Source organism: Schistosoma mansoni, chromosome W (genome assembly GCF_000237925.1).
Source record: "Schistosoma mansoni strain Puerto Rico chromosome W, complete genome".
NCBI classification, from domain to species: domain Eukaryota; kingdom Metazoa; phylum Platyhelminthes; class Trematoda; order Strigeidida; family Schistosomatidae; genus Schistosoma; species Schistosoma mansoni.
The window spans coordinates 43,595,215-43,609,174 of record NC_031502.1 but is presented as its reverse complement, the minus strand read 5'-3'; the positions used below and the strand labels follow the sequence as shown (position 1 = coordinate 43,609,174).

The window sequence follows — 13,960 nt, the reverse complement described above, 5'->3', positions numbered from 1 at the left end:
GAAACTATTACAATTGGCGGTTATTAATTAGCATACAAAAAAGCCTTAATGAAATATAACAGAAAGTTACCTCTCCCATTTGATCCTTGGATACGAATATACCCATTTCCGGAACATCTATTAGTTTAATTTGTACGCCAGGGAAAATAGCTCCAACATGATGAGCATCGACATCTTCAAACATTGTACTGGATACTAAACCGAGTGTTTCTGTTGATCCATATACTTCAATAACCTAGCAAATGTTTAAATATTGCTATAAGAATGGTAAAGAATGCCATTAATCATTAGAGAAATGATATTCATAAGGTTTTGTATATACCGCATTAATACATGTTTGTATTCCTGTATAAAATCGTACCACCCTCATAGTTGGAAACTTTTAATAACATTAATGATACAATTGGAATGTAAAGGATCTCCAGAATCGTTAAATTATATTCACACAGTATTCACCAATGATCTTAAATTGTGCATATTTTCATAAAGTACTGACTGAAGTTTACTTCAGGTATCGGTATTGCGTGTTTTGGTTAGTTTATTATCAAGAGGCAATAGTTTCCACTCGGGTAGAATTCCGAGTCTACAAAATCACAATTAAGAAGAAATACAAGCAAAATGATCATACTGATGTTAGTTCTAAACTGGATTATCTAACAATATCCTTAACTATTTTGGACTTTTCAGTTGTATGTACCTAGTGTTGGGGCGATCTTGAATATTTCTCGCAATGGATAAGAAAGGTTCAGGAAACGTTAATAAGCATTTTATCTAATTGGCGTTCGGCTAGAAGTTTTGCTAGAAACATCACGAAAGTGAAAAGTCACATGTAGAGTTTCTGATTGGCTGATTACTACACTGCTACTGTGTTTAGTAGCATTCCAGAATTTTCAGGAAAACCCAAGGACTTCTGAAATACTATAAAAACCCTATATTTTCTGTACATAAAGGACCCTTTGGAGTAAAGTGCTTCTCACATATTTTTCGCCTTTTCTATCGTGTTCAGGTCGCTGAGTGGTTTTAGCTTGGGGGTTACGAGACTAGCTTAGGACCCGAGTATAACGTTCAGTTAGCAAGACTTATCACCTAGAACTTTGTGAGTTCTGCCTTTTTATTAGTCTACATCTATATCATCTTTAGTCTGAGTCCTGGGCTAGTGATAGAATTAGTTACACGAATTTTTAATAAAATAACTAATACTTTTGGTTTAAGTTCTTAGAAACTGAAGAGAATTTATGAAATAAATGAATCCAAATCATTCTGTTATGACTGTCATTAACAGTTGTCAAACGGTTAATTTACTAAATGGATTCGATTCATCGTAAATATAATCTTACAAAATATTTTCTCGGGTTCTTATTGATTTGAGCAATCATTACAACATAGTCTCTTGATTTGCACATGCTGACCAGTCTTTGGTTTTAATTAAACAATGCAAATTCTCAGTACTACTTATGATGAGTATTGGTTCTGTGTGTACAAGTAAATCAAAAACGAATTCTTATACGAATGATATTTAAAATATTAGACTTACAGGACAGCTTAAAACACCTCTAATGAAGAAAAGAACATCTCTATCTATTGGAGAGCTACCTGAAATAATAGCTGTTACTCGACCACCCAGTAGTTCCCGAAATTCTCGAAAAAACAGGAAATCTATTATTCCATTCCTTCGATATATTCCACTACAACAAATAATTATTATGAAAGTAATTTTATTTTAAACTTGAGAAATATTCACTACAAAAAGTCATTTTAACTGAAACAAATAGAAAACTAACTTAAATATTCATTTTTCCATTTCTTTTGTTTAGTTAGAGTGACAAACACAAAAAGGATAGTATTCACACATATCAATATATGTATTTATATTAGTTACTCTTTTTGGAGCTTTCCATAACTACTTACTGCTTCTGTTCTTCTATTCTCTTGTTTATTTCGTATTGACATATTTTCCAAATTATTGGCTTAGAATGAATCTTTTTGGAAAAACTCATATATACTCGGACAAGCAATCTTGGAACAGAGCAGAAAAACGTTGGCTTAAAATCTCTAAGATCATCAAATAATGACTCAATACCATCAGTGAGAAAACCGATTCGACCACCAGAATATATGGCCCATATCTAATTGAAAGAACAGACAATGAAATGAAACTTAGTACCAATTTACTTGTGAGATTAAGTCACTTAAAATAAAGTTAAACAGTTAAAAACAAGTCAATAGTAGTTCTTTTAAAAAAATATCACTGCCGGAGGACGAAGAATATTAATTTGTAAGGAAAATACCTGGAATAGGAAGCAGATTTCATTATGGATAATTTATCATTTATATATATATACCATTTGCGCAAGCTGTGTAACCGTATCTATAATGATTTAACAAGTGAAATAGTCTATTAAAGACAGAATGAGAATTATATAATCTAAAGCGTCGAAAGGGGTCACGTAAAGCTCAAAAATTTAAAAAAATTAATGAGATGAAGTCGGCTATGCGAAAGACAAATTATTCTTGAAGAGAGCAGGAACGAAGATTGACGACGCATCAATCTTCTTTAAGTTAATAATGGGAACTATGTGTAACAAATTGTTCTCTTGACGAGTGAGATAAGTGTTAGAGTCATGGTAAAATGAGAGTTTATACATGTTGCTTTTGAACACAAAGCTCTGGTTTGAAACGATCAATTTTTTTTCAAAGGGTTCGTTAGTCGTTTTTTCAAAGCTTCTGCTGGAGTATCTTCCTTGGACTCAATGTTTATGAAGACTTTAATTTGAACTGTAGTTGATCTTTCAGATTGGATTTGGTTCCAAGGTTCTTTCAGCGAAACTGAACAGATAGTTTTTCTGTGACTATTTTCGGAGCTTGATTAGATCCTCGTCTATTGTGTATTCGGAGCATAATTTCTTAGCTCTTTGTGAGAAATATTGAATTGAATTTCCCTTGCTATTTAATGAGACGCCTATACTACGCTCGCTTTATTTAGAAAAAGTACTTTTCAACGATGAAGACGTGCCAAAAGAATTAAATGACTGAAGAGCAATGCTGTTTGCTTATTGAAATACAATAGGTATTTTATTGATAATTTGAAAGCAAGTTACTTGGTACTTGCAATTAAAAATTCACCAGTCATGAACACTGAATGCTAGCTTGAAAGGCGAACTCCAATAAAATCACCATACGTTATAAACTTTGGTATTAGGTTCACTTTTAAATGACTCACAATATTATATAACCAATTTGCAGGTAAAGATATGTTCAGGATAAATGTTGAGTGGAATGAACCCCACTTTCTACCACTTTTTCATGGAATACTGAACAATTAAATAGTAATCAGTGGGACCGCTAGTATAAGTAATTAAAAATTATAGTCCAGTCCGGTCCTAAGCCCGGATAAAGGAGGGTTGGTGATGAGGTAAGCGAACTCGGTAGAAAATGACCATACTTAGAAAACGCTAACCAGTATAAACAGTTTAAACCATTAAAGCTTTACCCTGAGAGTTGAAAGGTCCCCATTCAGAAGAATTATGACGCCTTATGGTGAAGGCCGAAACGTTTCGGTAGTCAAGAGCTTGATGTTCCTTCTGACAACTAGAGCAACAATTAATATAGGTAAATGGAATGTCCGAACAAGGTGCGAGACATGGAAGGCTAGTCAAATAGTTAGGGAAATGAGGAAATATAACTTGAAGGTGCTCGAAATAAGTGAAACCCATTGAACCCAAACTGGACAGAAAAGATTAGGTTCGGAGATGCGCTGTTGTAATCTGTTCATCAAAAAGAAAATGCCTCCCACGCACAAAGAGTTGCAACAATGCTGTCCAAAGATGTACGAGTAACACTTATAGGATAGTAATCTCATGGATCCAGGATTGTCAAAGCATCCTTCAAAACAAAGGAGGGGATCACAATGAATGTTATCTAGTATTACTCCCCCACCAACGTTAGCGACTTAGACGATAAAGTTCGGTCTCATGAGAGATTGTAGTCTATAGTAAAGAAATGCCCAGTAAAGGACATTGTAGTGGCCTAGTTTCGAGATAATTCTTAAGAATTCTTATGTCAGTCACCCTGATAACTGTTATTCAAGAGATCACAACAGTATATGAATTAAGAAGGTAACATGAAGCGCCGACTACAGTTTATTATTGGATAGCGCAGATAACAAAGCTATAAGCACACTAAGTGAACTTGAGCAGGAAAGCTAATATGCTAAAGCAAGCGAATGTAGAGGCGAATTCAGACTTGAATCAATTAGTAAGATTCAAGCTTATATATATTTTGGGAAGCTAATGACTCATCGAGAGATATTTAAGCAACTAACATTTAAGCTAGAGAGAGGAATATGTGCGTAGGCTGTCATATGTGACGTAGTACACATGTCCATACAGACATGATAGTAATCATAATGATACAAACACTGAAAGATTGTTACTGTTTGAATGACTCTGTTAAATAAGTTAATTGAAGGGCTTGGAAAAATTAACCGTAAACAAATGTAATTGTAGGAGAGATACAATAACATGACCACCCTGATGGAATACCTAAACTCCGAATTCGAAATGGAAAACACTAGGTACGAAAATATCATGAGACGACATGGACTGACAAGGAGAAAGGAACGAGAATGGTGACAGATTTGCAAATTTATGTTCATTCAACAAAATGGTTATGGGCGGCACAATATTCTCCCACAAACACATACATAAAGCTACATGGGTCTTACCGGATCACACTACACAGGACGAAGTCGATCATATTTGCATCACTAAAAAATTCAGAAGGATAATGGAAGACGCGAGAATCAGGAGAGGAACTGACATAGCTTCGGATCACCACTAGCTGGTGGTTGCCAAGAAGAAGCTGAAGCTAAAGAAGCAGTGAACACTTGGAGGAACAGCGGTCTGCTTGAATAACTGGGCTCCTAGTTCCTGCCAAAAAAGCAGTTGCCAACGTCCGAGCTATCGATACCCCGTTGAAAGCGGCATGAAGTGCGATGAGTGCAAAGGCTAGTGCCATGAATTTGACGCCTGCGGCTTTTAGAAGGTTCAGTTTAAATGATTGCGTACGGCTTTGTCAGTAGTGCTGCTTGGACGCAAACAGCTTGTTAACCAAAGCCATTTCAATGGTAAATGCTGCCAAAAAGTGTATTAGCAAACGAGGTCCGGACACGTCGAACAGTACTCACTCTGTCAATACACAAGTTGATGTGAAGCCACCTCAAATAATTTCGGTAACAACTGACTGACATCTCTCAAAGGAGGGAAGAGCGACTTCAACGGGGTCTGTCCTAAATAAAAACCCAAGAAAGGAACTTTCCTCCATCCCCTAAATAGTAGTCGGCAGGAAACACCTGAGAGTCGAAATCGCAAAGCTAAATCCGTTTCTAGCAGGTAACAGAATCCAACTGCCCAAGTTGTCCATAACCTTCCTGAATCCCACAGTATGTTTGACGCGACTGTAGTTGCTACCTCAACGAAAGTTGATGAATGTGTTTAAGTCGTAAACAAAAAACAACATAAAGATATGAAAGAAAATGCAACACCTCAAAAAGTAGTTGTAAAATTAAAGACTGATCACTGTGGCAGGTCGATTATTTTTTATAGAATCAAGGAGAGTGAAAGCTCTGAACCCAAAACTCGTTTTGAACATGACATTGGGTTGATAAAACAGTTACTTAATCATCTTATACCACAATATGTTTCCGGTGTCGCTTTGCTAAAGGTGTATAGACTGGGTAGTCAAGAGAACATAAAACCTGATCAAACCAGGTTACTTAAAGTAGTATTAAAATCACCTAATGAACTGGACATAATTCCGCAGAATGGACATAAACTAAAGGGTTCAAGAGTTTTTGTTCACGAAGATTTGTGCTCAAGGACCGTGTAAAAAGATGAGAAGCAGAAAAAGAACTACAACTTAGGCTAGACGCTGGAGGAAATGACCTAAAAATTGTAAATTTTCGGGTTATGAGGCTTCGACAGAATATGACGCCGAAGTCACTATGGGTGCAGCACGAAGCTATTTAAATAGGTTTCGGATCTGTTACACTAATGCCTGAAGCTTGCTCAATAAGCGGTCGGAAATAGGTGTACAGATTGACTCTACAAAACCAGATATAATCGCAGTCACAGAAGCCTGGCTGACACATCCTATAAATAGTATGAAACTTGATTTTGAGGGTTTCACGTTGGTAAGAGCAGACAGAATCCAGAAGCTTAAAGGAGGGGAAGTAGCTCTATTCATTAGGAATACTATCCCATTTGCCATTATCGACAGTGTATCTCATGCGAGTGGGACGTGTGAATTAGTTAGTTGCCGCTTGAAATGCAAGGGAGAAGAGCTGCTGATTGTTTTGGTCTACCGCAGTCCAAGCTGTGAGGTAGACGAGGTCTTGCTAAACAGTCTCAATACTTGGTCACAAAGTGGTCGATGTCTAACTCTAGGAGACTTCAATGCACAGTAGATTGGAAAAATCTGAGAACTGAATTGTCAGAAAGTTTCTTAGAGCAGGAACTAGTTGATGCGGTTATCGCATGTGCCCTATTATAACATGTGAAAGAAGCGAGTAGGTACGACCCGGACTCTGAATCATCCTTAATAGATCTCATATTGACCTATTATGAGGATGACGTCACGGACCTTGACTACATGCGACTCCTAGGTAAAAGTGATCATGCAGTTTTAACTTTTGGCTTCCATATAGCCATCAAAAACGAATGCGCATCAGCTCAGCCCAGACCTAACGTCTGGAAAGCTAATATACAAGATATTATACACTCAACATCGTCAGTAGATTGGACAATAGAGCCAGAATCCCCAATTCAAACAGCTTGGTACTTATTTCTAAATTTATATTTAGAAGTTACTGCACTCCACATCCCTTGGACTACACCAAGGGGTTCGAGAAACTATCCACCATCGTTCGGTAGGGAGGTTAGCACCCTTCTCCGTAAGAGGAGAATGTGGGAAAGATTTAGGGTACTGGGTACTGATGAGACAAAATCTCAACATTGAGAAGCTCGAAATACTTGTGCCTCAACTCTCCGTAAGTCTAGGGGTTTTAAGTAGAAAAAAATTAAGGAATCTATAGAATGTCCCAAACGCTTGTATTCGTATATAAACCAAAGGACTAAAAGAAGAGGTAATATTCCAGCACTATGGGAAGACAGTCATGCTTCATCATTAGTGGAGGATGACTTTGGTAAAGCTCAAGTATTCTCAAAGTACTTTAGCAATGTATATATCGTAGAAAACCGTTCCTGACAGTCCATACAAATCCCCCAACACACACTGGACAACGTGATCATTAAAGAACTTAATGTCTTTGGTCCGCTAAATAAGCTTGATATAGGCAAATCTACGGGACCCGATGAACTGCATCCTAGGTTACTAAAGGAATTACCTAAATTTGTTGCAAGCTTTAGTCTCTCCGTAACCCAGGGTAGTTTACCAAAAGACTGGAAGAACGTCATAGTAGGTCCTGTCTTATAAACAGGTACGAAACCTAAACTTGAGTATTACCGACCCGTTAGCCTAACTAGTGCCGTTGTTAAAATTTTAGAAAGAAATTATTCCGAAGGAGCTATTTAAATGTCTCGATGAAAACCGGATCCACTGTCTCATAACCTATTTAGGTACGTTTGTGAAGAGTTTACGACATTTCGCTGTATAAGTTACAAAAGAGCTCAATCAGAAACGTTGTGGTTGCTGGCAATATGCATCGAAAAGAATACATATTATTCACATGTCGATTCCTGAACTGCTAACATCTAACTGGCGATCACTCAACATTTATCTCAAGGATCAATCAAGAACCAAGAAAATGAAACTTGTTGAAATGCTTTGTGCTGAGAATTCTATATTGTACGAAAAATATAATATTGAATAGAGCCGCTAATAATAATACAGTTTCGAAACACCCTTCATTTGACATACTAATCAACTCGACGAATTCAAGATCGCACTCAACAACAGGTTTCAAGTCTTACAAGATCCACTGGAAGAAAAAATAACTATAGTAGACAATTAGAAAGGGCTCAAAGAAACACTGTCTCCGACGTCACGGGAGGTTCTGGGCCGTAAGAAGCATAATAAGGAATGGATTTCTATGGAAACCCTGAACGAGTTTCAAGAAGGAAAGAGCAAGAAGACAGCAATTAACAACAATCAAACAAGAGCAGAAAATGTCAAGACACAAGTTGAATACACAAAAGCAAACAAATGAGTGAAAAGAAGCACTAAAGAGGACAGTCAGAAGTACATGGAAGAGCTAGCAACGACAGTGGAAAAAGCTTCAAGAGAAGGAAATATGAATGGTTCAAATGGTTTTGAACGGGATAGAATAAGCTTTCACTTAACAGGCTTCCGTATCCAGTAGCAGTGGATCACCAATACCTCCAGGCAGGAACTTAGGAATATTATTGATAAAAGAGGAATAAGAATTTGGTAAACCATAGTAAGATACTATCCTTACTCCTTAATAATATGTCAAGTTAGAAGGTCATATCTAAAATGCCTGTACTCTAATGGGTGAAGGTTTAGTGATCGAAGGCGCTCTTCATAAGGCTTGAATCCGAGTCCCTAAATTGATTTCATGGCTCGCCGTTGGATACGCTCCAGAGTGTCCTTATCCATTTGGAGTGAGGGAGGAAACACTACGTTTCCGTACTCTAAATGGGGACGAATAAAACTGTTGAAGATTATGTGGAAAGTTCTTCCGTCGAAATGGTACAAGGTTTGCTCGAAAGGCATCTTTGTCACAGTTAGCGTAAGACTTCGAATCGTAGGGTACCAGCACTCCTGAATGTTTTTTCAACTTGGGATACCTGTTGAGGGGAGTTGCCCAAGTTGTAGCTGTAGTCTGCAACATATCTCAGATGGACTACTTTACACTTTGAATTGTTAAAGGTAAATCCGTTGTCATCTACCCAACTTTGGAGTCAGATCCTCCTGAAGTGCCAGTTTATCCTCTTGGCTGCATACTCATCTCTAAAGTTTTACATCATCAGCAAAAAGTAACAAGTCTGACGATACCTGATGTGGAAGATCGTTTATATAGATCAAGAAAGGAAGAGGTCCTAGTACTGAACTCTGGGAGACCTCACTAGCGCATTCCATAGCCTGAGAGAAAGTGAAGATAATACTGACCTTAAAAAGTCGACTTTTTGGATATGAAGTTAGCCAATCAATTAAAGATGATTTGATACCCAATCGTTTGAGCTTATTGACTAGACATATATGGTTGACCCTATCAATAGCTTTTGAGAAGCCAAGGCAAAATTATGTCAACCTTTCCCTTTCAATCATGGATGGTTGTCCATCTGTCCACCGCGGTAAGCAGGTTCGTTATACAAGGGTGACCTTTTCTGAAACCGCGCTGTTGTGGTGAGAAGTTTAAGGATAATAAGCAGTCGTGCATACCATCGCATATCAGGAACTCCATAATTTTTGAAGGTAAAGAGAGAAGAGCCACCGGTCGGTAACTTGAAGTTTTGCCGCGTCGACCTCCTTTGAAAACAGGTGTGATGTGAGCTAGCTTCCGAATTTCCGGTAGTTTGCCTCGGCTTAGGGAGCGTGAGAACATCACGCCTAGCGGTGTTACTGAAATTGGAGCTGCTTCCCTCAGTATAGCAGAATGAACCATATCCGGGACAGATGAAGCTTTCATCAGTATAGTTGATATGGGTCGGTTGAAATGTCAGAGAGTATTGTTCAGCCAAAACGTTAGCAGCATTACCGTCCTTATCGATCGGGCAACTAGGACCTAGAGGTTGTGAAATTCCAGTTTTGGCTTGTCGAAAAAAAGCCGTATAACAGAATAAGCTTTTTGCCTTGGAGACAAATCTGTCGATAGGCTTTAGTTGGTACTGAAGCCCGTCTTCTCTTATTGCCTTTGTGCACATGTTTCTTATATGTTTGTATTGCCTGAACGCGCCGTTGTTATCAGTTCGTTTGTATTCTGCCCAACAGTGCCTTTTGCGGCTTAGTAAAAGAAGTGTGCGGTTCTTGATGATTGTAGGTCGCTTGTAGCTTTTGGGGACCGTTTGAGGAACTAACTGCTTTGTAGCACATAACAGCGTTTGCGGTAAGAAATCCCAATGAGCATCCACCCAATCTAAGAGTGAAGGGGCCTGACTTTTTTTCCAACACGTTGTTTATTTCACATTTTCCAATAATCCCAGATCCTCAACGAGGTTGAAGAACCGAGCTTCAATATACTTTTCACTTCCGATGTACGTATGTTCCGCAAAATTGAATTTAGGAAGATTGAAGTCCCCTAGAATCAGTATATGAGTAGATCCGAGACGAGTAGAGACAGCTACACGATACAACGAAGAAACTGACAAGGAAATATAGTAAACGAGAGAGACCAGTCAAGGACAGAGAAAAAAGCCAATCACTGAAATTCAAGAACAGAGGAACAGATGGGTAGAACACTTTGAGGAACTCTTGAATCGGCTTACTCCATGGAATCCACCGGACATCGAAGCAGCACACACAGACTTTCCTATAGGTGTCACTCCACCAACGATCGAGGAAATCAGGATAGCCATCAGACAGATGAAGAATGGGAAAGCAACAGGATCTGACAATATACCAGCTGAATCATTGAAGTCAGACATAGAAGCAACCGCAAGCATGTTTCACGTTCTATTCAGGAAGATTTGGCAGAAAGAACGAGTGCCGACAGACTGGAAAGAAGGATACCTCATCAGGATACCAAAGAAAGGAGATCTGAGCAAATGTGAGAACCACAGAGGCATCGCAATACTATTGGTATCAGGAAAAGTTTTCAACCGAGTGTTGCTGAACCAGCTGAAAGATTCAGTGGACACTCAACTTTGAGGTCAACAGACTGGGTTCCTTTGGGATGGGTCGTTTACAGACCAAATCGCGACACTACGTATCATCGTCGAACAATCAGTTGAGTGGAACTCGTCACTATACATCAACTTCATTGATTATGAGAAGGCGTTTGACAGCGTGGATGAGGGAACATTATAGAATCTTCTTTGACCCAGACATCTGGGCAGAAGCATGGAATACGATGGACGGCTAGAATGCAAGTAGACGATTTGTACTTCTCAGACGACTCAGCCCTTCTATCCCATATATACGAGCAAATGCAGGTCAAAACAATCAGTGTGGCAGTAAGACCTATTAATCAGTGGGCCTCAATATACACAAGGGATAAAGCAAGATCCTTAAATACATCGCGGAGAACACCGCCCTAATCACATTTGATGGAGAAATTCTGAAAGAGGTAGAAACTTTTACATATCTGGACAGCATCGTTGATGGACAAGGAGGATCTGATGCAGACGTAAAATCAGAAATTGACAAAACAAGGACAGCATTCATACAGTTGAAGAACATGTGTAGCTCAAAACAACTGTCAGCCAACATCAAAATCAGAATCTTCAATACGAACGTGAAGACGGTTGTACTGTATGGAGCTGAAACTTGGAGACCTATCACCATCATCATCAAGGAATTACAAGTATTTATAAACAATTGTCTACACGAAATACTGAATGACCTTTGACCGGATACCATCAGCAACAGCCTACTGTTGGAGAGAACAAACCCGCTTCCAACAGAAGAGGAAATTAGGAGAAAACGATGGAGGTGGATAGGACATATATTGTGGAAACCATCAGAAAACATCCCGAGCTAGGCGCTAACTTGGAATCCTGAAGGGAAAAGGAGAAGCGGGAGACCAAAGCACATATTACGTTGGAAATTAGAAGCGAACATCGAAAGACTGATTACCACTCGATGAGAACTATAAGAGAGAGCCAAGGACATACGTATTTGCAGAATGCTGGTGGGCGGTCCATGCTTCCTTTCCGAGAAGGATAACAGGCGTTAGTGAATTGATTTGAATAGTTTATGTTAAATTTTTAGGGTGAATATATAAGATGATGTGATATTATTTACTATCCTTCTCCGTATACGTTTAAAACAGTCCATTTCGTTTGAGGAATGGATGGTAGCCTAAATTAGACGGGAAGTTTATGGCTAGTTAATTTGCGTAGAAAATTTTTGAACATAAAATGCTCCATGAATAGATTTCAGAGCCTGGACGATTTGGAAAAATCAAAAACATTGAACCCTAATGTAAACACTTTTCTTTAATTCGCTTTTAACCAAATTTAAAAGTTTTATAAATGGATATAATTATACTTAATAGTGTTATCTGTGAAACATAATTAACCAGTTAAATTCCTTTCATGTGAATACAAATTATTTATTAATAACTTGCCATTGTTAGCTGTTCCATAGCATGTGATAAAGGCAGGAATGAAACATGTGACAAATCTTCAGTTGAAAAATGCTGAAACAAAATAAAATATAAACGTAAAAAACAAGTGCCAATAATTAAGAACTCCATCATATTCGTCTTGTACAAGGTTTGACAGAGCTTTATAATGCTTACTGGTTATTTTCATACTCAATAGGTTTCCTATTGTTAGGAAAACCCCAGGATAAATAAAATAAAATCTGCTAAATTCAATCTCTATTTTTAAGAAATACAGAAAATCGTTATTGTCCGTATCACGAGCAAATAACTTTCTCGGTCGTCTAAATAGAAAATGAAAAGCATTCGAGCATCTTTTCGTTGCATAGAAAATGCAATGTGTAGACAGTGAATTATAAAGTCATATGAACACCTCTTATTCTGGATCCAAGATGACTATATTACTAGGTTATATTTTGTACATAATATCTAATGTACATCTAATATTTTATGTTTCACTAGTAATTTTTAGTAAATACACAACATGGTTAAACAATGATTGATACTTTATTAGGCTGTTCACCCTAGAAATAGTAATTCACTCACAAATAATCAATTAGTCGTATAGGAAAGTAATAGTCATCTTATATAAAGTATTAGATGATGAAATACTAAGTAGATGGTAGTGGTGAACTAATATGGGAAACATTTTGCTATTCGAGTAAATATGGCATTAACCCAAGTTATACGATATTATTTAGGTAATCTTGTTCCCATTCCATTCTTTACGTTCAATTCCAACAAATATTGGAACTATAAGTGATTGGTGCTGTTTTAGCTGTTTTCTACGGTTTAAGGAAATTAAGTGCGTACTTTTGAGGAGTCTTATACTAGAACGAAACGGCCGTCCAGTGCTTCCAGGTTTTTAGTGGTGGCCCAACATTGATCTATTCATGATACCAATTTGAACTCAACAATCTCCACAGCTGTATACCGATAATTAAATAATAGTCAATGCATTATAAATCCCGTTCTTAAAAAAACGTTATTTACTTTAAGAAGATAAGCGCTAACAAGATTTCATACATTTTGTAAATCCACCAGTTATAGATAAAAGAGATGGTAAAGCATTTTATCTTCTAGGAATTCGCTATTTCAAGTTACTGGTTGCCCATGCAAAGGTTAATTGATTAGTTCAGCTAACTATATCGTATTCGTTCTGAAAACGTTTGAATCTGAAGCCCTCAAGGTACAGGTAATGGAGCAGTTAGTTTCCTTTGAATGAGGAAAATATTCATTAAAGAAGACAAAGATGTTAACCTTATTTACAGCCGTTCTGGTGAAATACTTAAAGAAACTTCATAAAATTATAAGTGGTCTACTTGGAGAGAAAAGGTTAAATATCATAGCTTATCTATCTACACCATTAGCAAACATTTCAAAATGATTGTTCCAATCAAATGATTTCATGCAAATAAAAGCATGAAAATAGGTCAAAAGTTCATAAATACAAATACAGAATAATTTCATTGCAAATTATTGATAATTTTTGATGGAAAACTAATATAATTATTGTCTGTTAAGACACGTCTCATTTGAATCAGTAGGGAAAAACAACCAAATTAAACAGAAAATAGTCGTTCAAATAAACTTGAATCTATTTTTGGTAAGAAGGTTAAATTGGTCCATTTAAAGAATAGTGGATTTCTACATATAAAA

The 13,960-nt window shown here is 37.3% G+C and overlaps 1 protein-coding gene across 1 annotated transcript in view; it reads right to left on the bottom strand.

Moving 5' to 3' along the window:
* Positions 1-1,950, bottom strand: part of Smp_038970 (long-chain-fatty-acid--CoA ligase) — a gene marked incomplete at both ends in the record, with an annotated part of 8,662 nt that extends 6,712 nt beyond the window's left edge. Inside the window, 2 exons of the mRNA XM_018789808.1 lie at positions 1,535-1,685; positions 1,880-1,950. Of these exons, the coding sequence (XP_018655214.1) occupies positions 1,535-1,685; positions 1,880-1,950 (222 nt within the window). The remainder of the gene's footprint in view (positions 1-1,534; positions 1,686-1,879) is intronic.
* Between the last annotated feature and the right edge of the window lie 12,010 nt (positions 1,951-13,960).